The 27021-nt window shown below is 43.6% G+C and overlaps 3 protein-coding genes across 4 annotated transcripts; 1 reads left to right on the top strand and 2 right to left on the bottom strand.

Annotated features, from left to right (window-relative positions):
- Positions 1-3019: 3019 nt before the first annotated feature.
- Positions 3020-13574, bottom strand: tnpo2b (transportin 2b). The gene is made up of 24 exons (XM_084555741.1): positions 12480-13574; positions 11711-11810; positions 11360-11435; positions 11043-11192; positions 10705-10811; positions 10452-10585; positions 10281-10362; positions 9938-10060; positions 9705-9823; positions 9549-9609; positions 9263-9434; positions 8698-8850; positions 8333-8558; positions 8070-8241; positions 7770-7964; positions 6822-6980; positions 6296-6383; positions 6107-6205; positions 5916-6011; positions 5651-5726; positions 5175-5274; positions 5012-5086; positions 3247-3376; positions 3020-3153 (listed from the first exon to the last, which is right to left on the bottom strand). Exons 2-23 carry the CDS (start codon positions 11807-11809, stop codon positions 3269-3271), a joined length of 2670 nt encoding a protein of 889 aa, XP_084411867.1. The 5' UTR covers position 11810; positions 12480-13574; the 3' UTR covers positions 3020-3153; positions 3247-3268.
- Positions 13575-13599: 25 nt separating this feature from the next.
- Positions 13600-14248, bottom strand: rln3b (relaxin 3b; the record flags this gene model as incomplete). The annotated part of the gene is made up of 2 exons (XM_084555755.1): positions 13976-14248; positions 13600-13880 (listed from the first exon to the last, which is right to left on the bottom strand). The coding sequence occupies exons 1-2, from the start codon at positions 14148-14150 to the stop codon at positions 13600-13602; spliced, it is 456 nt and encodes a 151-aa protein (XP_084411881.1). The 5' UTR covers positions 14151-14248.
- Positions 14249-14665: 417 nt separating this feature from the next.
- On the top strand, positions 14666-25981 carry rfx1b (regulatory factor X, 1b (influences HLA class II expression)). Of its 2 annotated transcripts, none has more exons than XM_084560259.1 (18): positions 14666-15819; positions 16168-16543; positions 19415-19512; positions 19633-19725; positions 20492-20565; positions 20659-20962; positions 21058-21239; positions 21348-21467; positions 22132-22253; positions 22496-22614; positions 23434-23537; positions 23636-23787; positions 23984-24081; positions 24225-24374; positions 24470-24681; positions 24762-24915; positions 24993-25038; positions 25133-25981. In XM_084560259.1, exons 1-18 carry the CDS (start codon positions 15793-15795, stop codon positions 25309-25311), a joined length of 2610 nt encoding a protein of 869 aa, XP_084416385.1. In that variant the 5' UTR covers positions 14666-15792; the 3' UTR covers positions 25312-25981. The 2 variants fall into 2 exon arrangements, with proteins under 2 accessions (XP_084416385.1, XP_084416386.1); XM_084560260.1 differs by having other exon boundaries at positions 14667-15067.
- Positions 25982-27021: the final 1040 nt, after the last annotated feature.

Genomic DNA, 27021 nt, shown 5'->3' with positions numbered 1-27021 from the left:
CAGAAGAAACACCCTTCAAGAGCTGCAGCTTTGGAGATGCTCCAGATGATCCAGTTGTCTAGCCATCACAATTTGGCCCTTGTCAAAATCTCTCACACCCACTCGTAATTCTATCCTGCATCTAACAACTATTTTGAAGACAAGACTTTCACTTGCTGCTTAATATATCCTGCCCACCGACAGGTGTCAGGAGAGAGACAATTATGTTATTTAATGTCGTGGTTGATCAGTGTATGTCTTGGTGATTTGGGTATGTATTTGAGAGTCACCCTAACCCTTCACCTTCCGACAAAAGACAGTGGACTGGCAACTACAACAACTGTCCTTCAGCATGCATGACATGATTTATTACAAGAATCCACAATCCAGCTGAATTTTTAAGAGACTCTAACACACAATCTGTGAATCATAGAGTAGACTCAAAAGCACTTTATTTCCATTCCCACCTTCAAAACAATAGGGAACACGACTGGCGAAAGCAATCCACAGAAAAACAAAAGGTTCCGAAGTCTTTCTGCCGCATCGCAACAATATCATGCTTTTTATTATATAAACAATTTAGAAAAAAAAACAAAACACTCCTGCTATTCAAGACGCCCTTACTCCCTTCCTTCCCTTAAAACTGTTCTATCACTGAAAGCAGACGACTGTATCATCCTAAGAAAATGTACACTGATCTCCCCATTACAAAAAAAAAAATGTGCTTAAGCTAATAGGAAAAAATGAAACACCAAAATTAGCTTTTTCTTGTACAAGCTTTGAACTAAGAGACCATGGAAATAGAATTAGACTGGGTTTTCAGATTGTCTTGTATTTTAAGTGACTAATGAGATTAGGTCACAGTCCAGGTCTAATGAAGTGCCAACGACTGTCCGTTTCCAAATGTCCACATGCTGCAAAACACTGGCAGATTATCAATGAAAAAATATAGATCCCTGTAATCAATTAGTAACTATGATTAATCATAAAAGCCCTGCTGTCTCTGTACTTCTACATCAGCACGGTACACATTACTGAGCGGCTTGACTTTCCATCTGCTTTTAAATTTCAGCGGCTATTGCTCTTTGGCAGTGTCCTAGCTCTTATTTTCGTCGAGTGTACCGCGCTCTCTTTCTGGTTGTGAATCGAGGTGGTGTGTTGGCGTGTAAAGGGCAATCACTCTGAAATATACTCTGAAATATACACTACAGCACACACACACACACCCCCCCCACACATTCACACAGTGGGAAACACGGACACAGGAGCATGCACACAAAGTAGGCCGGGGCAGGCTACGAACATCTTACTCCCCTACTGTGCACACGTCGTATGAACGCAGCTAACTTTCTAAAACATGCTCATAGGTCAAAAGAAGTCAAATAAGATCAAAAGGTACTCATGCGCGCCTACTCATGCAAGGATCTCTCACACTCGCACACACACCTCAGCAATATGGCAAGGTTAGTCATTGTAAAAGTGCGGATTAGTCGCAGTTTCACAAAGTTGTTTTTATTTGCCATTTAGTATTGGGATATTTTTGCCAGTCATAGACACTTAATTTCACAGTGCAACACAGTATGACAAACACTGACATTAGGGTCAAGACATATCATATGGGTGAGGTTAAAAAATAAATCCTTACAAAAACAAAAAAAAATAAAAAATAAATGAAAACGGTAAAATAAAATAAAAAGTGCAAAAAAACAACAGTCACTGAAAATAGCATTAATTCATTTTTTTTGTGTTAAGTGTGCGAATTTAAGTCCACTATAGAAACAAAATTCATCAGTAGCAGCAAAACAAAAAAAACAAAAAAAAAAAAAACAATAAAATAATAAAAAAAATAATAATAATAATATGGACCAGTTTTAAAACATTATAAAGATCACAATGACACTGCCAATCACTGTTTTACTTAAGATATCGATATGGCATCAAATGGATATCAGTACGAATGTAGACAAACACATACACGCTTCACTCACACATACACTTGGTCACAGTTAACAGGTGCCAAGGACATTGCGGTGGGAGTCAAGTTTTAGCTCGGTACCATATCAAAAACAATACATGTTTCACGCACTGTTAACACAGAATGCCGAAGTAAGGGTTTTTACAAACTGCACATGCACACGCGCGCGCACACTCACACACATACATACACACACACACACGCACGCACAAAACCGCAAAGAGACAACTAAGGATGTGATTTTTCTTTGTACGATTTCCTCCCCCTCTGGTGAGAAAAACAAATGTGTTAGCCCTAATCCTCCCTTCCTAGAGGAATGGTTTCTGTGAAGCTACAAGGAAAGACGCTTGCTCTTTTTCTCTCTTTCTCTCTCTCTCTCTCTCGATTGATCAGGTAGAACATGTGACAGGAATATGTCCGATAGATGGATAGCTCTGTGAAGCAGCACTCTGGTCAAAATGAAGGTAGGAAACATAGATGAGGATAGCGAGATTATCTTACAGTTAAGTAGAGTTCAGTGACTACGGATGAAGTAATTTATATTGAATCCTATTCCCCGGGAAAAGAAAGATACCACCCAGAAAATGAACAGAGTTAGACACCTGTCTGTCCCTAACTACATGTAGCAGGTCTCAAAAAGTCAAAATAATAGTGCCACCCACAGTCTGTTCCATGTACTGCATGTACAGCATGTGCAAGTTTATGTGTGAGTCTGTGTACGTTGGTCTGTCTGTCAGTCAAGCTATCGGTTACGCTTAAGAATCCCATTAAAATCTCAACTGTCCCTGTCTTCCCAGCCAAGTAACAGACCTGTCTGTAGCTCGTTTTCCCTGCCTCGTTATTGATTTCCCCCTCCCTCACTTTCCCTGAACTTTCTCTGTGCTGGTCTCTTTCCCTGCCTCCCTCGTTTCCCAACGTCTCTATCCCTTCGTCTCTCCTCCGAGTCCTTCTCTCTGTCTCTCTCTATCTGTCCCTACCAGTTAGTTTTTCTGTGTCGGGTCCCTGCCAAGTTAATCTAGAGGTGTCCCCCTGTCCCTCCCTCCCACCCGCCCACCCTCCCTCTATGGACAAACACATAGGGCGTGGGGGCCGTCCATCAGGGGGAGCGGCCAATAGCGTCCCTCTCCCTCCCCCCAGATCAGGGCAGTGCAATACACAGATGGATGAGTTTCCCATTCACCCTCCTCCAGCTGGCTCACCTGGGAGGACAGAAAAAGAAAGTTAACTACTGTACAATACAAAGCAGTTTGCACTTTTGACTTTGAGTAACGCGGCCTGAGGAGGGGGATTACCTCTTGGGTGGGTGTAGAGTATCTAAACGCCGTAGCAGGCTGCCAGTCTCTCCTTCAGCAGTGGGGGGAACTGCTCCGAAAACTGCTGCCAATTCTCTTCTCCGACTTGCTCCTTAAAACCGTGCAGGATCTTTGGAAAGGGGCAGAAAACGACACATCTTCAGTATCTGAGAAGGCAGCACTAATTAAAGAATCTCCTCCGGTTCTTCTTTCAACAGTCTCTCTTTCTTTCAAACTTCCATCATGGCAACAATTATGCCTGGACACAATCGCCGCTGTAAACATTTACGCTTGTGTGCGCCAGTGTGTCAGCACTGCTCTGTAATTATGCCACTTAAACGCTAGTCAGCGGTGTTGAGTTTCTATGTGTGCCTCAAACAACGGTGAAGTTAATGTTACTTTTACTGAAACGCCTGCAGCACTGAGGGAGAGGCAGGAGGGGGGGGTTGTCAGTGTTTGTCTAGCCACTGAGACGTGGACAAGGAAATACATTTTTGGACCAATCACAGCTGCTGGAGTCTGCGTCACTGAAACGTCTGGTTACATTTCTGGGGAGGAGCAAATCAGGCACTGATGCGACTCAGAAGTAGAAATCTAGCCATATGTAACTAAATGGAACGGTGCAACCCATTCTTACCAAGTTAGTCTACACGCGTCTCTCCCACTCACTGAAAACACACGTTAAGCTATTTATCTGAACAGACAATAGTTAAGTCAGAGGTCTGCAAAAAGCTCCGTTTATAACCCAAACCCATCTAAGTATCCATATGCAGAATAATGTCAATCGAGAAAACTGTTCCCTCACGTCTATGATCCTGCTGGAATTTATTTTGGTGGCGCCCGTATAATTTATGCTCAGTCTTGGTGTTCCGTGCACATTTTAGTTTTATCTTTATTTTTAATTTATAGAATAAATAAATACTTTGTTACGCTTTTAGGTGTTACAAATGTGCACGTTGAACCGCTTGCTAACATTAGGTCAGTATTCCTAACATAGCTAATTAACCACATGCCAAGAAGCTACTAGACCAGCTCCGCTGCATTGTGTTGCCACTACTGAAAAAAAAAAAAAGAAAAAAAAATGTGGTCACAAGTGGCCCCGACCACCTAATGTGGTCTGAGCGATCGGATATTTTTTTTTCTCAAAGCATCTTGAGTGTGTTCACAAATGGATTTAGAGTTGGTCAGTTCTTAATAATAGGTGTGAATGGGGCCAGGTCACGCAAAAGTAAGTAAAAGTGTGCTGCATGCTTTTTGCCCACTGAACAAACACTGCAGTAGCACAAGTATTAGAGAAAGTCGGTGCTGATCTAAATGCACATATTCTCAAAACTTCAGTTAAGTAAACTATATTTCAGGAACGTGTAATTAAACCCATTGAACCATTACAGAAGATTTTTGTGTTTACTGAGCTGATCCTGATCTGATATTTTTGTCTCTAAAGTCTGCAGTGCATCATGAAAAAAAATAATCTGACAAAATTTGCAGGCAGAGCACTTTTTCTGAGAGTGACTGCGAAACTCTGAGGCGGAGTGTGTTCGTTTAATTCCTCTACTGAGGATTCAGCACTGTCTGTGCTGCCGAGTTTCACAGCACAAAACTGAGGTGAACGGTGCCTGAGGTCTCTGCACCTCAAAGCTACCCAGCAGAGGGAGAGGAGAATGAAGAGTGGGGTAATTTCATGGTGAATTCAAATTCGCCTTTGGACTGCACACACACTGTGGAAGCACCAGACCTCGCTCTGCAACATGACCTGGACCCTCACCTTGTAGAACATGTCTCTCAGGTCATCTTTAGGGTTAACCCAGGAGGCCACCGCATCACAGAAGAAGATGAAATCCTGAAGAAACACAGAAGACGATGATTTGAAAAACAAAACAACCTGTGGGTGTAGTTTGGGTTTAGTGAGGGTAGCGACAACGTCTCACCTGCACCACACCTCCAGGGTTCACACCAATCATCATGCAAATCCCACGGAAAGCCGAGTCTTTCTCCTCGTTGTCTCGGATGTTCCTCAGAGACGTACACCTGCAGAGTCAAATTGCCAGTCAGCAGCCGTTAACCTGATTTGTCATGTCGCCGTGTAGGAGGTTTTTATCGAGTTTTTTTCTAGGTCTCCGACTTCGTTTTATTCACACAACTGATTCCAGTAATTTCAGGAAATGACTTCTACACTGTGAATACCGCAGCCCTATTAACACCGTGTTCTGCGTGATGACAAAAAAAAAAGCTACAGAAATAAATGTGTCTTGCAAACATGCGAAACCACATTAACCACAGTTAACAAAAGAAAGAACAGAGAAAAGAAAGAACAACATGCTCATGTGGTAAGAGCACCAGAGGGAGAGTGTATGTGTGGCAACAGCTGACGCTGACTCTCTATGTGATTAAACCGGTCTCTCACCAGGGTCGGATAAACTGTGGCAGCATGGGCGCAACCTCCTGAGGACACACGTAGCCCAGTCGGCCGATGGTGATTGCTGGAAGAGGACACAGATGAGTCAGGACTGCTGTTAGGAAAGTTTGAATCTACACTCACTTGCCAAAACATTAGGAACACTAGTAAAAGCAAATGCATCCTGATGCAACACCCGTGCACTAAAATCTAAATTTGCTAAATCGTATCTTCATGAAGGTTATGGTATAAAAGTATCTGTGTTTTCATTTACCGGTGTTCTCCAACAGAGTCTTGGGGGTGTTGGGCCGATTGATAATCTCAACCAGCTGGTTCAGAACCATTGCAATGTACGGCTGCATCTCCACTCCTGACAGAGCAGAAAAACCAAAGTGAGACACACCGGATTTCACACTCACTTCACTCACCTCACTTTGCATAAGAACTGAGCTGATGCTCACTTACCCATCTGCATGCAGATCTCTCCTATGGCCCAGGTGGCGTTGTTGCAGACAGAGATGAACTCTGGGTTCAGATTTGTTCCGAGGATCGGCATGAATTCAGCTGAGGCACGAGCACAATGTTACAATGCACATCAATGGACGATGATCGGACATTTGGGATAAATAGTGATTAATACAATGAGATAGTTACCGATGCATGGTTTGACATGAGGGAAGCAAGCCTTGGTCAAGTCGCCCAACAGAGCAAATGAACTCTGCCTCACCTCAGGCATCGTATCCTGGGACAAAAGAGACAGAGAGACGAAGAGAGACGTGAACACACACCTTCGTCAGACCTAAAGAATGTCACCGGCTCCTCTCACAGCTCAAGGAGGCTGCTGTCCTTGTTTCACTGCGTTCATGAATAAACTTGAAACAAAACATGGAGCTGACTAACAGCACAAAAAGCAGGCACATTGTCAGTGATCAAATGACAGGAAGCGCTGTGACAAATATAGAGCATTACCTGCGGCTACTTCAGATTTAAAGCTACTCTGTCATTCTTCAGCTGAACTCTTAATGAAATGTACCAGATTCAGTGACTGACAAACAAACAGTGAGCTCTACTGAGAGATGTGGTTACAGAATGTAAACAGATCAAACCATGCAGTGCAGAAACACAAAGGTGTGGGACTGAAGCGTTAAGATCCGCTTGGACACACGCAGGCTCTCCTCACCTGCATACACTGGAAGAGCAGGGTCATGATATTACTGCGGGCCACGAGAGTGTCCACATGGCCCCCGAGTCCCTCAGCCAAGCCGCTTAAAAGATCCAGGGCCACGATCATGAAGTCCTTGTCAGGCGCTTCATACTGGTCTGGCTGCTGACTGTACATCTGAGGTGGAGAGAAAAGGAACAGCGGGATCAAGTTTTAGTTATGTAAAGCAGAAAAAAAAAAAAAGAAGAATTTTCCTGAGCAAAGTCCATGTCAGTAAAGCTTGGTATACTGCCCTGCAGGGGATCTACAAAGAGCCTACGTTGTTGGAAGCATTTATACTTGTGCGCCGGCGTGTTGACACTGTTCCGCTATTGCGCTGCTAGCCAGCGGCTTATCAGCTGGGTCAAGTTTCTCTGTGTGCTTCAAATTTTTATGGGAGAAATTTGGTCTGGAATGGCTCCGGCAAAGAGTTGCTGGACCAATCAGATCGTTGGGGCAGACTTTATGTGGCGAAGGACACAAGAGCAACAGCGATGTAGTCATACTTGTCATCTGAATGCCATCGAGTAGAACAACAAAATGGCTTCGATTAGATTGCATGTAGAGGTATTCTTTCTCTGTATTGGTTAGACACGCCCATAATGAAGTCCATATGGTGTGTTACCAAACTCATATTCCGATAGGAATTGAGTCTATCTATGCCGGGCAACAACAACAGTCACTTTCAATTAAATCACTACAACGCACAAAATAGAGAAGACATCCGAGTAGATGGTGTGTAGGAGGAAGAATTTTCTGTGTTTGCCACTGAGAAAAATTGGATTTTGGACCAGTCCCAGGTGTTGTGGTCTGCTTTGCTGCGACATGCAGTTACATTTCTGGGAAGGAGATTGTCGGGCTACTATGCAGGTTACAGCGTAGATGGGATGCAGAACCATAAACCTGGCACAAGTGTGTTCGGCTCACCATGGCCTGAGCCAGAGTCTTCTGGACCAGAGTGACGCAGCGCTGGTAGACGGGCTCGCAGTAGGGGAGGAAGCCGCTCTGCAGCGCCGTGGCTACAGACGACAGACACTCAAGCAGAGGGAAGAGGTCCTTGTCCTCATCCTTCAGCTCGTTCCATTTCGCTATCAGTGGAGGCATTAACTTCTGGATGTACTCCTGAAACCACAAGATTTTTTGTCCGTGATTCATTTGTTCTTGGGCAGCAAGCAAAAGTTGACACAGGGCTACAAATTAGTGTGGATGTGCGATTCTTGGGCTCACCGGCTGGTTGAGGTGGTGTCCCACAGAGTCTGCCAGGGTTCCTATGGCATCATACAGGATGAGCAGGTTCTTGTGCTGGTACTTCCCAAAGGCAAAAACCAGTGTGTCCAGGATGAAGCTCAGGTAAGGCACCAGCTCCGTACATGCCTCCTCCTCCAGGGTGGCAAAGGCGCTGTAAGAAAGACGAGATACGTAAAGAGACTGTATGAGCAGGACGTGAGCAATTAATGGAGAGCCACAAGCATTAACAGTAAGAGCCGTACCTGCAAGCCGCCTCCTGCACTCTTTTGTTGCCATCCAGGATGCGTTTGAGCAGTTCGGTCATGAGAGGCTTGAGGTGAGCATCAGGGGGCTGACTGACCACCCAGTGGGCGTAGCGACTGAGGGTCCAGCAGGCGATGGAGCGCACCAAGGCCTTTTTGTCGCATAAACACTGGATGAGATGGGGGATGAGCTCAGGCAAGTAAGGTACCATACCCTGCATGCAACCTGGAAGGAGAAAACATTTACATATTACTTAATATGTCTCTGTAAAGATAAATATAAAGCCTACATTTATCTAAAATAAAGAAAAAACACAACTACTTCACTCATTGTATATTAATAGCAGTTTTGTGCCATGTCTCACCTTCAGCTATTGCCCCCAGCACTAAGATGCCAGACTCCTTGATGACCCAGTCAGGGTGGAAAAGCAGGCCTTTGAGCAAGGGAAGGAGATGGGGCAGCAGCTCCTCACGAAACACGTTGGCAAGAACATCCAGAGCTGCAGCCGAACACTTCCCTGCAAAGAGTAAGCCACAATCAGAGTTAAGACTTTGAAACTGTAACAATGTTCCCAGAAAAACTGCTGCAATGCAGCATAAAAGGACACAAGTACAGAAAGGAACAGCCACTATTATCACGCAGCTTCGGTTCGTCTTTTTCTGTATATAAAATTCATGTTTACAAGGCTGGAATAAATCTGCTTTTATCTGAGATTCAGAAATTATACATGATTTAACATCCACCAATATTATAATAATATTAATCAGAAAACAACTTGCAGTCATCAAACTGAAAAGAAAGCAGTAGCCAGAAGCCACGAAAAGAAACAATATTCCTTGCACCTAAATGACTTTACCATTTTATGCTTTTATGTTTCTTTCTCCTTTTGCCTTTGTAAAGCTCTCCGTGACTGCATGTGAGTAACTTACGTAGGTTCCAGTCAGACAGCGTATCATCGTCGTCGTCCTCATCTTCGTCGATGTCCTCCCCCTCCTCGTCCTCCCCTCCTTCGTGCTGCAGCGTGACAGTGCGGGACTTGTGGAAGCGAGGCTTGATGTCTTGCTCGCTGTCTGGAATCGTCTCATCCTCTTCAACGTCGCCCTGGAGGACAACAGAGGTAAAGGTCAGTGTAGGACAGGGACAACTAAACAGCAAAAGACAAGGAGAGAGAGGACAGAGCGCTTGTGGCGTTTGATTTGACCGGAGGTGGCTAACCTTTAGAAGAATGATGTCTATTTCAGAGTATTTCATCCCATTCACCAAGATAGGGATCAGTCTGAAATGAAAGAGACGGACAACCGGATTAATACGCGGATATAATCATCTTGTCATCAACTAACTCCATTTCTCTGTTGCCACATGAGCACTTACTGGACCAAGTGGCCAGACAGGGCCTCTTTGCAGATGGGCTGTTCAGCCAGAGTCAGCCAGAACTCACAGGCCTCCAGAGCCACGTTCTCATCTGGGTCCTGTGTCCGCTGCAGCATATACTGGAGACAAACAACAAAAGGTGACTGTGAGGAGGAGGAGGAGGGCGACGACGACAGCAAAGGAAAAACCAAACATAGTCTGCTAACTGGGATGAGATCTAGTCACTCCCTCACCTGGATGATGCTGTGCATGTGTGGGATGAGACGGTCAATGCGGACTTCCAGTAGCATCACGAGGGCCCTGCACACGTTCTTCCGCACTTCGCTGTCCTCGTCACCAGCCAGGGCAAACAGACTCTGGAGAGGAAAAAGAGAAAAGTGAATGGAGGAAGAAGGGATTTTTCCTGCTGTGGCAATTTGCCCACTTGGATGCGATAACCTTTCCAACAAAAAGTGAAACTGGATGCAGTTATACAGATAGGAGACATGCCTGGTGATGGAGATTGTTTAAAGCAACATAACTGACTCAAAGAGGGACTATTTGTATAAAAAGCTAGAATAGGATTTAACAGCTCACCTCAATAAAAGTGTCAATGTTATCCATCAGAGCCTGAGCTCGGCCAATGATAAACTGGTTCACACACGCTATGGCATGAGACCTGAGGAAGAAGGCAGGGAATTTTTAACACAGAGTCTAATGATGATGGATGAGGAGACAGATTCAGACAGCAACAAGCACTTCACCGACCTGATCTTGGGGCTGCAGTGTTTGAAAAACTGGAGGAATTTGGGGATCATGATGTTGAGAGGTCTGTTCAGAGCGTCACTATCCAACAGCTCAGATGAGTCCTCACAGATCTTCTGCAGTGCTCCAAAAGAACCCTGAAAGAGAGAGAGAAAATACAAAACGATAAAAATGTTGGAAGCAAAAAAAGAAACTTCAATTTTACTATCACATTAGCATAACAACAGATGTGCGTGTACAGGTGTGTAAGCCTGACCTCGCAGGTGTTATAGTCCTCAGAGTTGAGCAGATTACAGAGCTGAGGAAGCAGCTCAGGCCAGGTCTGCAGCTCTCCTTTAGAGGCTATGGTCGTGATCAGAATGCCTTTACAATAAAGAGAGACACCATTTAAAACTCGGAGGTAACTGATAACTTGTCATTTAAAACAATTTGAAAATACAACTCTTGCTCCCACACGGCCACATTACCTCCTAAACTCAACCTCCTACATAAAAGTCTGACTCACACTCTCGCTAGAAAATACAGCTAACGCTAGCCTTTCCTTTCTCAATCTTTTTTTTTTATTTTATTTTTTTCCCCCACTTGGACACCCACCAATCGTGGCTCTGATAAGCGGTGAAGGGTCTCCGATGTTGTTGAGGCATTCCCGTTTGATGAAGTCCGCCACGTTGGGAGGGAAGTTCTGGTAATGAGCCTTTACATTGTTCTTCAGTATCAGACCACTCAGAGAGCGAGTGGGCTCGTCTTGAGAGGGAAGGCAGCAGACAGGCGGCATTAAAAGACATTTTCAAACTCAGGAAGGAAGAAGTTGGATATAAAAATGTTTGCAGGATACAGGAAAGGTAAAACAAAAAAAAAAAGTCCAATAAATGACAATGCCGTTCTGTTGTTTGTAAAGCGCAAATACATACCTTCAGATTTGAGGCTCGTCAGGACAAAAATTAGATAGTTGTTGAAATCTGGAAACTGATTAAGCTGCTCCAGTTTCTGCAGTATCTGTTAAGGACTTCAACCACCCATACGCACATGGCAACAAAATAAGAATCACACACCCTCACATACCTGGTGTTCCTGTTTATCATTTGAAATGCACTGTTAATCACTGAGGCTCACTCGATGAGAGGCGCTCATGACAGCGCACGCGTTCAGTTTTCATTCCCATCCACTTTAACACACAAGCTGTCATGGGGGAGGCAATATCTCACACCTTTTCCTCTCACCCTCACCCTCACTCTCAAGCTCGCAGCCAGATGTAAGGATACTTCTTGCACAGCTCTTTGTGTAGCCGTGTCTGGAGACTGGGAGTCCTTCAGTAGCTGAAGCACTTGCTGCAGACCCTGTTCATCTGGCTGCCATTCCATCCTGTAAGATAACACATTACCTGTTTAACAAACATGCGCTACAAACATTGGTGCGCTCAGGTACATACACAAGTGACCTCCGTACGTTACAGATCCGAACATGCGCAAGTAAGCCACAAAATAACCACTAGAGTATGCTGTCTTAATAAAAACAACTCGTCAAATCCTGATGCACAATCAAATAATCCTTTTGAATCTTATTTTTAGACTAAATAATGCATCCGTAGTAAATATTTGGGGACAATGGATCTTAGCCAGTGCCGCTGAAACACGGATGTTTCAAAACGTTTTCCATTTCTAAGCATTAATCGCGGAATTGTGGCCAGCGGCATTAATAAGTAGCCGCACCAACTACGACCGAAGAGCCATTTCTGCATGAGGCCCAGACGGCACAGGCGCAAATGTCTGGCACACAGAGCTAGCAAGCTAGCTTAGCATTGCTATGATATTAAACACGTAACCGATTCACAGATTGTATAGCTCCATCTAACATCGACTACACCCGGACGCCATGGCGCGTTGCAAAAGTTGTGTTGGTAATCCGAGCAACAAAGACGACGCCGCTGGATTAACTTAATGTGAACAACAGGACAGTCGCACATCAACCCCCGGCAGCTACCAGTAGCATGGCTAGCTAGCACCATCTTGAAAGTGCCGCGAAAGGTTTTACCTGGTCACTCCGATGTGGTAGATCTATATTTCTATAGACAGCAGTGCAGTTATGCCTTTACAACTATCATTAAATAAAATTTGACTCCGATCTGTGTATCTAAGTACAAACTTCTGATCTCGGTAGATCTGTGTGGTTGCTATGCTAGCTGGTATGTGACAGAGATTGCATGCCTTGCGATCAAGCCGGGTGATCCGTTTGATCACGTCCGGCTTCCGTACTGGAAAGGCAGCGGAGAAAAAGAACATGTAGACAACTAAACAGCTTTCCATATAATTGCTATAAACCGCGCGCATTGATATATAGTTGATCTTAGAGTAGGCTTAAATATTAAGAGAACACCGTAAATTTGTAATTATGTAAACGAACATTATATTGGCATAAGTTTTTTCTTATCGCGTTTCATTTTTCACCACCAGATGGCGCCAGTTTCAATATCTGTAGCATCTAACTACTGTAATTGATGTCCATGAAGCGCTACAGTGGGGTGTGGATCATGGTGTGTGGATACAATAACATAAAAATCAGGGAAAGCTAATATCACATCGACTATACTGCTCAGTGTTGACAGTGTGTTAATTCACCTCTGGGAAGAACAATGCCATGATTACCCTGAAACCAACGATAGAAAGCCAATATTAAAAGCCTCATAAGTAGTATAGTACAGGGTGAATGCACTGAATGGCACCACATTGTGAATTTGTCATATTGTATCCTCTTGTAGAAACGCAGAAAGCACCCATAATTTAGCGAGTCTCTGGCTCCTTTGTTTATTCACTGTCACCACCATTTCCTTAATTGCGAAATCCTTGACAAAACTTATGAAACACTGTTTTAGAAAAGTGGAAGTGTTCGAACGGCATTGAAGATAATTTCAGTACGTCTTTTTTGAAAGAAGAGAGAGTTTCATACCAACAACACGTAGCTTTATTAAAGAAATATATCAATCTGTGATGATCACAGCAAACACGTTTTGAGTACACGTTCACATTCATGTACTGTATTAGTCAACATATGGGCAATGAGTTGGATGAATGTGGAATATTAAGAAGAAGAAATGGAGGAATCATGTGAACTCTCCAATAGTGACAAGACAAGATGCGTAATCAAGAAACAAGGTTCAGCACAGAGAACTGATTTCACTCTTGCTACAGCCCCACTTGCAGCAAGCATTGGACAGTCCAACCACTACATCACGTCCTTTTCTATCTGCACTCCGTAGAGCCTCCAGGACCTCCTCCAAGACTGGCGAGCGAGCTGAGCGGCTGAATCCAGCTGCAACAGATGCAACGTCCAACGTTTGATCTTTCCATGCCTGTGATCCTGCAGAATCCTGTTCACTGGTAAACTGAGGGATGGGATTTGTCTTCCAGGGATCAAAGGGCTCTTCTCCAATAACGTCTAGTAAAAAGAAATAGTAGATCTCTCAGTATTACAGTTTGACTCTAGGAAAACATTACACATCATAGAATATAAAATTGCAAACACGGTCTTACCCATATCTCCTACACTTCTCCTCCAGCGAGAACCACCACAGGTAAAGATGACGGCTCGTATGAACTCTCTTCCACACAGTTTTACCCCGTAGAAAGACGGATGACCATCATTAGACCGGACCCGGTCTACCAGTGCCACCAACAAGCCCAGGGTCAAGAGTGCTGCCTTCCACATGGTGAGAACGAAAAGATGCCGAAGGAATATCAAAGGCTGAAAATCTACTGAAGTCTCGCCGTGGTTTGTGTTTCTATTGGGACTGGGCCCCACCTTATATAGGCTTTAGCATCTCATAGAGTGACCTGAACTCACCTCCACTTTTTCGTCATGGCCAGAGATAAGACTAGAGACCTTTAGGGACAACAATGCACATAGAGAAAAAGAAAAGTTGTGATTAAGTAGTGAATGTTGCTAGAGGTGATGTCAACAGAGCTCTTGGCAATATAATCACCTGTGACCTTTTGTTGGCCTTTCTGTCCCTTACATCCTTTGAGTTGTGTCACCGACACAATCTCAGTCTTGCTATTCGCTCTGCAGAGCATTGGATGGAGATCTCTATCTATTCAACCCAAGGACACACACACACACACACACACACACACACACAATACACAACATAGAGCTCAGTGGATCCTGCAATGACAAATCAGTTGTGAACTTCAGCACAATATGAATTATTTATATGAGGTGTGGAGGGAAAAGAGATAAGTGGCATTTTATGTGAAATTAATGAAGTCACATTCTTTCATTTCCTATCTATCTGTTTGACATTCTGTGCTATCAAAGAAGTACATTGCAAGTGGACGTTTGACGTCCGACTCCGGCGAAAGTGACAGACAGGGACTGCTAACCAATCAGCGATGGATTATATATCTGACGCTACGACCACCTCCCGAGTCAACCAATTAGCATTTAGCAGCGGGCGGGGCAATGTGTAGAGGGTAGCAACAGTTGCCCCGGTGAAGGCTAGGCGCCATAGTCACGGTAGTCCTGGCGACAAGAACCAAGCAACGGGAGGCAACAACAACAACAACCAAAATCTAAAGGGGAAAAAAACTTTAACGACCAAAAAGGATAATACTGGGATTAAACAGGTGAAAAAGTCAAATATTTCAGCCGTCTCATGTAATATTCTGTAAATTATATACGTATGCCTGCCCGTGCAATCGTTAGCGTTAACGTGGAACTGTTCGAGCGTATCGGAGATGGAAGTGGTTGCTAGCTCCTTTCCAAACGCAGACCGTTGTTATGGCGATGTCAGATCTATGATAAGAGCACAAGATGGCGGGTGTGTTGTATTGCCAGTCGTACTTTTTTAGGCTATTTGGCAGGATGTTCATGTTGTTTTACACAGTTTCGATAACCGTGGCACTATAACGAGGCGCTTTTGGCAGCGGGCTCATAGATTTAATGGTTATTCACCACGAGTAGCTAGCAGCGGGCTAGTTCGCTTTAACGTCATAACTCGACGTGAGCTGCTAGCAGGGGGAAGCTATCACTTTCTCAACTCACTTTTCAAGCTGCCTGTCCAAAAACATCAAGATTCAGAAACGCACAGTAAACTAGTCTCGCGACTAACACGTGTTTGTTCTAAATGCTGAGATATGTGTGCAGTGGGTGTGTGATGATCTTTTTGTGACTTTGAAAAAGTTTGTAGTCTGACATTGGATCCGGTAAGTCACTCCCGTGTGCACGGAGTGCCGGATGATCGTCAGTTCCTTGTGCGCCGTGTTGGTTTACACAGGAGTGGCTTTTCAGTAGGACGGCCTTTAGTCTTGACTGACAGTCTAAATGATTATGTCTTACAGTCTGGGACTATATGCGATCGTGTGTGTTCTCGATTTCAGTTAGTAATTTTGTTGTTTTAATTCACAGTACTATTAAATATTGTTTGGTACAATTAACTGATTGTTTTTTATATTTTATGTAAGATCCTACTGTGTTTCATACTGGACCAAACAGGAAAGGCTCTAGACTACTGCTTAGTTTCTGACAAAAGCCTTACTTCCTCCTCTGGTTTATGCCACACACGCTCACATGCACGCACACGTACACTCACACACGCACACACGCGTGAGCCTGCAAACTAATTCTATGTGGCCAAAACATAGAGTGATGAGATATAGCTTGAAAGTGTGTTTCTATGTATGCTCTAGCACTTTCATTAATCAGTACCATCTGTTTTTATCCAAAGAACTACTGCCGCAAAGCCTTGGTTGCCATGGCAACTTCTGGATACTCATCGGACCTTCAGCCTCAGCAGGCCAACTCAGTAACCATAGCAACACCTGCTGCCACCACACCCTCATCCGCAAAGACTGCACACTTCCTGTCCGAGATGCCCCCATCCTCTGCAACCATTTCAACCGCTAACCAATCAGCCACCGCCTCTAAATCAGGACAGGATGCACTTTGTTCTCAAGCGCCTCCCACCCAGGCCCAGAGCCAGAAGGCAGTGGTTCTGACTACTCCCACGCAGCACTACGTAACCTCTGATATCCAGCAGTCTGTAGTCCAGAAGAGCAATGGTCAGAGCAGCTCGCCTCAATACATCATAGTAACTGTTACAGGTGAGAGACGGAGAAACGGCTGGCACACACTTGCAGGATATATGCTGTGCACACACATGCATACCACACAGTTTCTAGTTCACATGGGCAGCGGGAAGACATGACATGACATGCAGTCTGAGCATGCTTCAGTTTGTACCCTAAGTCTGTTCCAACACTGTTAACTGGATCCTTGTGAAAGACTGACAGTTTTCCAGTACATAATGATCCACTCTACTTATTTAGGAGTGCAGAGGAGAGTTGGGTATAAATATTTGTCTGTAATTGTTTAAAATGACAAATAATCCCTATTTTTGACTAGTTAAAGTGGTATTGCATAGCAGAGAAACAGTTGATCATCATCAGTTTTAGAGTAACTCGGTCATGTATATAATTTGATGATTTTCTGTTTTTCTCTGATTTCAGTACAAATGAAATGTCTTTGGACTTTTGGCCATTACTATTTTTGAGATCTAATAGTCCGATAATAGCAGATCTATTTTGTCATTTTTAATTGCTGAATAGTGTCTTTTCAAATATAACTGGCAACGACCATCACTTTTTCTGCTTTAAATGATGGTCGCCTTTAATTTAGTTCACACAGAAATGCTGTTTGTTGGTCAGTGTCCTTTCTCCAGGCCGGTGACTTTGCTCTGACAGAAATAGTTTCTGAACAAAATGAAACATAAATCTGAATGAAAAGAAGCATTCATCTATGCTCCCCCAGCAAACTGTGTCATTGTAGTTTGATAGAACAAGTCCATTTTCAACATAACTGATGAAGGACATCCATCGAAAAATAGTTTGGGAAAAATCTGGTGTAAATGTCAGTATTTCTGCATCAGATCGATCACTGTCTGTCAGTAGTTTGTAACTTTGATATATTTATTGCCTATTAAAAACTGTAGTTTCTGGCATCTCACTCAACCACAGCTGGTTGCAGATCTAAACTAATCATTTGATTTGTCATCCTTTCTGACAAGTTACTTGCAAAAGATGAGAGCTACTTGAGGATATTTGATAAGAGTGGGAAATATTTAAGGATTATCTATCTATGTATCTATCCATCTATCTGTCTATTTATTTTATATCTTATGCAAACAATGAGTTTTTCTTTTGAGATAAATAGATAAACATGCCAAATCGATAAACAGAACACATTAATCGACAGTGGTAATCCTGTACGTGTTGACGTTGCGGTTGCTTATCCACCTTTTGACAATACAACTTCTGAGAAGGAGAGTCTGCGTGTATCAAATTCCAGTGATATTATTTACAGAGTTTCTGCCACACTGGGTGGCAGCTCATCTTCCTTTAAAATAGGCCTCAATTAAATGATTATAAGAAACGTCAGCAGAGATCTAAGGCCCACCAGAACTGAAACAAAATGCTTTTCCGGTGCTCCATACATTATACGGACAAACTAAATTTATTGACTTGGTTGCTAGGCTGCAAATGCGGGAACAGAGCACCACTTCTTCTCTGCTGCTTTTACTGTTATAAAGAGATCGTATTGTAGTGACATGTGTTTTTATCTTATTACAATTACATGACTTTCAGTTTGCAGTTCCTGTAGGGGTATTGAAAGTTATATAAGCAGATGTGGTGATAGCTAAAATAACGAGTCCTTACAAGGACTCCTTTCCAGATATGAATTAATAACAAATGAATTGCTTTTTTTTAAAGCACATCTCGAATTTAAAAAACAATTCTGAATCCTAAATAAAAGAGTAGCGTTTTAGTATTTTAAATTGTGGTGTTAACAAAAGTAAATAACTGAGACCTGACCACAACACTGGTGTATAACAGTATGTATATTTTAGGGCCATCTATTCGTAGACTTTTTGCTTGCTGGCATCAAGTAACACTGTGCACTCTCACCCAGAGAGAGCCAGCCCAGGGTTTGAGATACTCTCCTCATGGTGTAGGACTATTGATCCTATTTAAAGTGGTTATGCATGAAGTTAGTAATCCTGCTTCATAAAATAGGATTCACTTCACTTCACTATTATGTATTCCTGAAAGCATGCTAGAAAGATGCACTTTAAGAATTCTAATTCATTCTTAATGTAGTATATATGCGATTGTACTGTAGTTGAGGTATAGATGCTTATATGTTCACAGCCACAAACGTTTTGCATATTATACTTGTACCATACTTATGCCTTGTCCTAAATGTTTAGAGCAGTGCAGTGCATATTTTAGCTCTGATGTTTTAATGCAACAAGGTATAACTTGATGTGGAGTCCATAATCCAAACCAACTTTTATGTATTTTGTTTCTTAACATATTGAGTGTGTCAAAGTATAACTATTAATATGAATCAGGCAGAACTGAAACTTGTTAGATCAATTTCTGAATCTTATAATAACATTTGTGCTTCCCTTTAAATGGGCAAATACGAATTTTATTTCTCCAATACCTCTAGCAGTATGTCCACCTTCAGAAGGTCTTAATGTTTATTTATCCAGGTGAAGAACAGTTTCAGCAACTGGTGAACTACATAGCAAACTTAGTTCAATCCTCAGTTTTCTCCCTCTATTCATCAGCCCACATGTGTCTCTCATTTCCCTCTCTCATCTGATCTGCATGTTTACAAGATGGAGGGATTTCTCCCTCCATCTGGGGAGATTAGCTGTCCAAGGCTGGCCTTCTGCATGCAAGATATAAGCATGAAAGGAGAGGTGGACTGACACACTCTTCCTCCTCCTCTCTATCCTCAGTAGGACAATTAAGAAACTTAGTAGCAGCATGTTCTGCGGTGGCTTTTATTACGATTTGGACGGAGTATGTGGTGAGTACTGAAACTGCGATGATGGTGGCGTGGCTTTTCAGTTGAGATTTGTTTGATCATTGATGAAACCTCTCTCACCTTTCATGTGTCATCCACAGAGGGCTCTGTTCATTCCAATGACAGTCTGTCAGACTCCAGCCCGCCTGCCCCTGGTGTTCCCACTCAGGTGGTCCAACCAGTGCAGACCACCCCACAGGTAAGATGCATACATATACACAACCCCCATCCATTTGTCACATGACTGTCTAGGGGCAATTCATGGCATAGGGTAGAGAGCTGGTGAGGTTGTGCCTGACGCTTTGGCTTTACTTACCAGCAGAGGTCAGTCTTGCAAGCAGTGTCGCAGGCAGCCAAGCGGATTCAGACAGGCCCCATCAACAGCCTTCAGTCTGTGCATATTAACCCGGAGGTAAACAGGCATACAACACATTTCCTCCATCACATCAGAAAATACACAAGACGTACAACATCACAGTGTTAGCCACGCCGCACCACACAACAACTCCACCGCTGTTTTCTTAGTTTCACCTGAGAGTAACCATCTTCAGACTGTCTACGAAACTAGGCTTCTGTTTCTGTGTAACAATAATTATGAAGAGCCGTCAAACCAGTTTCAGAAATTTTGCTTGCTTGGACGCCTCCCTGAACAAAAAGCCCTCTGTACTTAGTAAAGGGGCACAGCACATGTTTTTTTCAGCAGAATGCCTGCAGTGTATTGCTTGATGTGTGGTAAAAACTAAGCTCAAAACTGGTCTACTCTATGATTTTATATTAACAATGGATAAACTTACGATATGTAACTTAAAATGTGGTGATTAGCACACTCTACTACACCCCTGTACAGAGACCTTAGCTCATTGTTTTGATTTTTACAGCTCCCTACTCTTACAGCCACTTGCTGTTGTTTTGAGCACATAAGCTCAATAAATCCACCATATGCTATCTGCCTTACACAAAATGGCACACGGATAAAGTAGCGACTAGCTGGTGAACCTAGTGGATTATATGAAGAGCCAAGAAAGGGAAGTTAATATTCAGAAATGGCAAGAAATCTTTACTCTGTGCTGGCTGGATGTGTGATAACTTCAACTACTTTACAAAGTGATAATATCTCTGCCCACAAGTGGCCAAAAAAATCAGTTTATACTGACATAAATCACCTGTTTATTGTCCAGGTGGAGCACGTGTACTCTGGACAGGTGCAGTATGTGGACGGGGCAGGAGACACAACTTTCACCACATCTACCATGTAAGTAGCGAGGAACCTGCTCTGTCTGGCATGTTGAACGCCGTGTGTGCTGTGTATTCATATGTTTCTGTGTACATTTCTTTTCTTGCCCAGTCGATCGAGCAACTACCCTTTCTCCGACTCGCCCCTCTACACCCAGACCCCTCCCGCGTCTTCCTCCACCTTCTACGAGGCCACGACCAGCTCTGAGTCAGACATCTCTGCATCTGTGACCTCGCAGGCAGTTTCTGTGGCAACAGCAGGAGCAAATAGTGGGGCAACTGCTGCGGCTGGAGGGGGCTATATCATTCAAGGAGGTTACGTCTTAGGAGGAGGAGGGGGAGGTGCAGCAGCAGCAGGTGGAGGAGGAGGAGGACAGAGTTACTCCAGCCCTAACTCTCGTGCCCCTCCTGCTACTGTGAGTTCACGGTTTCAGAGTGAAACATACTGTAGGTCGGACTCAGTAACATGAAAGTTCAAAAAACTCAACTCTGGGATGTCCATCCTCTGTAGGTGCAGTGGCTGTGTGACAACTATGAGGGGGCGGAGGGGGTGAGTTTGCCTCGCTGCACCCTCTACTACCACTACCTGTTGCACTGCCAGGAGCAGAAACTGGAACCTGTTAATGCTGCGTCCTTTGGCAAGCTCATCAGGTCTGTGTTCATGGGGCTACGCACACGGAGATTAGGAACCAGGTACACACACACACACACACACACACACACATACACACATTTACAACTATCAGTTGTGTAAAACAAGTATCTCAGAGCATTGTCATAAGTTTCCACTGTGTGTTTCAGAGGAAACTCTAAGTACCACTACTATGGTTTGAGGATCAAAACCGGTTCCCCTCTGCTCAGACTGATGGATGAACAGCAGCACATGGCAATGAGGCAGCAGCCCTTCTCACAGAAAAACAGGTATCCACACAGGGACTGTTAGGACGTTTATAATGTCAGGATGTACTCTCGCTTAACAAAACATTAGGTACACTACACTAGTTAAATTAATACATGCTAATATAATAGTCCTGTACTAAATCACAGCTTCGTGACTTTTCCAATATTCAGTTTATATTGATACAGCATCATAAAGGTGGTCATTGAACTATACAGGTATGATCATTTTGTTGTAAAAATAATAAAAACATGTCAGTACAACTCAATACAATTTAATAATACTACAAACGACAGAAAATTAAAACACAGCATGCATTTATTCTCACTAGTGTACCTAATGAACTGGCAAGGGAGTGTAGAATATTACTGAGTGTCGACCCATAAAAATGCTTCTACTCTGGCTTTATTTATTCATCTGCTAATCTAAATCTTTGCATGAATGTATTTCAACTACATTACTGCATTTATCTGGAACTGCCCACAATTGATGTGATTAGTGTTGATCTGATTAGTGCCAAAAGTAAACCTCTTAATGGGAAAATGTCCATTCAAACAACCGGATGTACCAGTAGGTCGATTTACAGTGTTACTGCAGGTTTGCAGTTTCAGTTGCTCTGATTCTCAACTGTTTTCCCCGTGACTCCTGCTCTGTGTCTGTCTTATTGATTTGCACTCTGTCCAAAAGGATAAAGCCACTTCAGAAGACACAGGGAATCACCAATGGGACATCAGGTGGGGCAGGTCAACAGCAGGGAGCAGCACTTTGTGATATTTCTGCACAGGTGCAACAGTACCAGCAGTTTCTAGGTGAGAAACATCCACACTCTGAATACTAATTTAATCATAATAATAGCTTTATATAACCACACTTTTTAGTCATTTCCTGTTTGACTGTTGTTTTTTCCAGATTCTATGCTAAGTGGTGGTAGCACTGTGATAATTAGTAGGATGAATTCATCTGCAACTGTACACAGTATACTTCTGTCTCAATATTTATTAAGACCGGGTCACCATCGTTCCTCTGTGTCTGTTTGCTTTATCTTGTGTAGAGGCATCCAGGCCACTGCCAGACTTTGTGGACATGGATCTGCAAGATCAAATCCTGCCTGATGGGATACTTTTAGAACACCTCAAGGCCTTTCAGAGTCTGTACAGAGAACATTGTGAGGTAGGCAATAGTGGACAAAGACAGAACACTAATTGAAATGTTTTCACAAGCTGGGTTTGTTTTCACCAGACAGTTATCTGAAGTCAAAGTTGAATCTAATTTAATCATACACTGATCATGACCATCAAGTGACTTATTATCTTATCTCGTTTTCATGAAACCAGTGAGTGGTTGGGATATAAAGGCAAATTGGATCATCTGAGACACTTTGAAAAGGGGCAAACTGCGCAGGCTAGACGACTGGGACAGAGTATCTTAAAAACTGCAGCTCTTGGGATGTTCCTTGTCTGCAGTGGCCAGTATCTATCAAAAGTGGTTAGACGAAAAAAAACATTGAACTGGGGACATGGTCATGGCTGCCAAGGCTTATTTATGCACATCGGGACCGTGGGCTGGCTATGTGTGGTTTGATCCAGCAGACGAGCAACTGTAGCTAAAATTGATGAGGAAGATGAAGAAAGGTGTCAGAACACACAGTACATCACAGTTTGTTTTGTATGGGGCTGTGGAGCTACAGTCCAGTCAGGCTTTCTTTTACATTACATAGATCTCTCTAATATATGACACCAGGATGTAAGGAACACCCCATGTTGTCGCCTGTAACATCCACACACATGCCAGGACGTAGGTTTCCCTGAAGAACATAATATCATGTTGAGAACATCAATGTTATTCACTTGACGGGTTCATAATGGTATGGCTAATTGGTGGAAATGCTAAAAGCCCCCTGTGTAATACCTAAAGTGGAACAAAACATTCATTCCAGTGAACATTTCCAGGAACCAAGTCAACACATGTTCATATGTGTGATCTTCACAGGCTGTTCTGGATGTGATGGTCAACCTTCAGTTCACTCTTGTGGAGACATTGTGGAAATCCTTCTGGAGGTTCAGCCAGGCCAATGATACAGAATCACTTAACCTGTAAGTCTAGCACAAACACGCCCAAACAATCACAAGGCAAAAAAAATAACCGTATATCACATCTGAACGTGTACGCCCTGTGTCCTTTGTCACACCAGGAACAGTGAGTCTGAGAAGCGCCTGCCCAAATCCTGCCTGGTGGTGCTGTGTAAGTTTGAACCGGTGCTACAATGGACGAAAGAGTGTGACAACCTGCTCTACCAGACTCTGGTGGAGATCCTCATCCCTGATGTGCTCAGACCGATCCCAAGTAAGTTAGTGGGACCTGTTGGGGATATGTTTACGTTTTCAAAGTGAGTTTCTTGTCAGTTTTCAGTTTCTTTTCAGGAAAGAACTGTTAAGTCAAATGTGACCTGAATTAGTTGGGAAGGTATAATAAGCACTGCAAAGCAACTGCAGTTCAGGGAATGTACGCACTCACAAATAATGTCTCCTCTCTGGATCAGGTGCCCTAACTCAGGCCATCCGTAACTTTGCCAAGAGTCTGGAGAACTGGTTGACAGGCGCCATGATGAACATCCCAGAGGAGATGGTTCGCATAAAGGTATCTGTATTTTTATAGACTGATTACACATCATATACACAGCTCTGAAATCATTCATGTTTCATATCTGTATATAAAGATGTGTCCCTCTGACATGTAGCCACTATTAAGGCTCCTTGTGTTCTCCGTCCTTTTCTTTTCAGGTAGTGTGCATATGCTCCTTCTCCCAGACACTGCGCCGCTACACCAGCCTGAACCACCTGGCCCAGGCTGCCCGCGCCGTCCTCCAGAACTCGGCTCAGATCAACCAAATGCTCTCCGACCTCAATCGGGTGGATTTCACTAACGTACAGGTCTGCCAGTGCTGCTGTTTGTATCTGTCTCTGCTCCTGTGTGTTTGTGTGAAGCAGTGCAGGAACCTGACACTGCCCTGTTGTGTCCCCGTCAGGAACAAGCATCCTGGGTCTGCCAGTGTGAAGACCGCGTGGTCCAGAGGCTGGAGCAGGACTTCAAAGCCACTCTGCAGCAGCAAAACTCGCTGGAGCAGTGGGCTACCTGGCTGGATGGCGTTGTCACCCAGGTCCTGAAGCCCTACGAGCAGAATCCTGTCGCCCTACCGAAGGCTGCCAAGGTCTTCCTGCTCAACTGGTCCTTCTATAGGTGAGGGGAAACGGAAGAGGCAGCACAAAAATGTTTGGGGTTAAGATCCAGTTTCTGAATCTTCTTTGCTTTCTCTGCAGTTCTATGGTAATCCGGGATCTGACTCTGCGCAGTGCTGCAAGTTTTGGCTCCTTTCACTTGATCCGCCTGCTGTATGACGAGTATATGTACTACCTGATAGAGCACAGGGTGGCCCAGGCTAAAGGAGAGACACCCATAGCAGTCATGGGAGAGGTATGCTCACAGCTGCCCTTGTAGTACAATTTATATCTGACGATTTCTAAATGTCTGCTCTTTGCTTTGCGCCGCAGTTCGCCAGCACCATCAAGAGTCGAATCTCTCCAGACATGGAGAAAGGTGAAATTCAACATTGCCCTCCTTCACAAATCTGTTTAGTGTCAGCGTCTCTCATCAGATGCCTTACCGTCATGTCACTGTCTTCCTCCTTCAGAAGAAGAGGAGGACGACGAGGAAGAGGAGAGCGAGGAGGAGAGCGGCGACATCGTGCTGCAGTCCAGCACTCTGAGCACGGTGGATGAGGAGAAGGAGGTGATGGAGCCGCCCGCCAAGCAGCCCAGGACAAACTTAAACCTGCACAGTCTGACTGAGACCCACAGCACAACACCCTAGCCAGTCATCTCTGTGAATAACTCAACGCCTGACACACACCCTCGCTTTATGTTTAACATCATGTCATCTGCTATCACCCTGCGTTTACATTGTGTGTGTGTGTGTGGTCGTTTGGTGCGTTTGCAACATGTTTGAAAGTGGGAGAGCCCTTTGCTAATTTTATATTTTGTATTTTTGTGGCGCCATTCTTTCTGTCTTTGCCTTCACCTAATCATTGAAAGTCCTCCCCTCGTTCCCTGTGCCTTCCCCGTCTGTTCACTCCTGTCCAGCCTAAACTAAGTGTACAGTATATTGTTGATTCCCTCGTGGCCCGCCTTAACCACTGACCTGATTGCTGTGGAGACGTGACTCAAATATATCACTTACATTGCCTTTAATGCAGTGACTATGCAGGGGAGCTGGACTTTAATTAATGGCCCTGTCTGAAATATACACATTTTTAAATCTGAAGAGTAGCATCTGGAATGATACTGGGCCGTGATCTCATGGCACATGGATGTTGGTTGACAGCTGTTTGTGCACGCCATATTTTACTTTGTAATTTCCTGTTAATCTGGCCAACTGATACTCTGTGCCTTTGGGAGATTTCGAGCCTCAAAAAAAAAAAAAGAAAAAAGCTTGTGTTCTATATATTCTGTATTGGTGGATTAATAAATGAAGGTCCTGTGAAGTTTTGGTGTTGTCATGAACTTTTACTAGCTGTTAAAAAAAAAATAATAACAATACGGTATGGTGAGAGTCCAGGCTTGTTGTGATTGATCCTGCTCAGTTTGTTGCTGTTCATCCATTCATCATCCATCTGTTTGTTTTTTTCTTCATGCTTTAAAGACAAACTGCACCACACACACACGCGTTTTTGTAGATGCTGTGCAGCGCAAGTGGGCCACAGCTCAAGGCCAAAGCTTATCCCACCTAATCGGCAGCGTTTACTTTGCTGTAACCATGGCAACCTTTGTACCAGCTAGATGTACCAGCTACAGTTATCTCAGAGTTTTTGTAGTGTAAAAGTAGATGTTTATTTTCTCAGTATCCATGTTGAACACACTGTAGATAATCTATATTGCGTACCTTTTTGTCAACAACGTTGTATAACCAGAATCTTTATATGTCGTTTTGACCATTAATGCCTTAAGAGATGTTTCATGGTATGTCCACCATCCAGAGTATTGAGCTATATTTTTATTGTGACAATGATGGGCCGAGCATGTGATTGAGATGGTCCCCTTCCAAAGAGCACATGCTCAAACAGCAGCTTCTCACGTGGCATGAGCAGTGTCGAGCTTATGAAGCGGAAACAATAGAAAATATTATAGCTGTAATGGGATGTCCCCTCAGGACCATCTGACTACAATGTCACCAAAGAGCACTACATAGAAAAAAAAAAAAAGTGTGTGTTTATCCATGTGTGAGTCCAGACTGCAAAATCAACTGCTAACTGTGATGTCCTGAAATTGTGACTTGGATTTTGTCCCTAGCTTGTGCTGCAACCTTTTCTAAGTTAGGTCCTCTTGATGTTTCTACCTTTGTACTTAAACCTGTGATCAGCGTTTGTAGCTTCACTGTCGACTAAAGAGATTGCTCTCAAAACCTGTGCCAGAATGTGTTTCTTGTGGGATCGCCACAAACACTGTTCTTGATCTTTGCTCAACCACACGACTGGTCTTACACAAAACACCAGTCGGTGAGTCCTTGACATGAAATAATGTCTAC

The sequence above is a fragment of the Chelon labrosus genome (assembly GCF_963514085.1).
Source record: "Chelon labrosus genome assembly, chromosome: 2".
NCBI classification, from domain to species: Eukaryota; Metazoa; Chordata; class Actinopteri; order Mugiliformes; family Mugilidae; genus Chelon; species Chelon labrosus.
The sequence above is the reverse complement of the archived record's forward strand: the minus strand, read 5'-3'. Positions and strand labels throughout refer to the sequence as shown.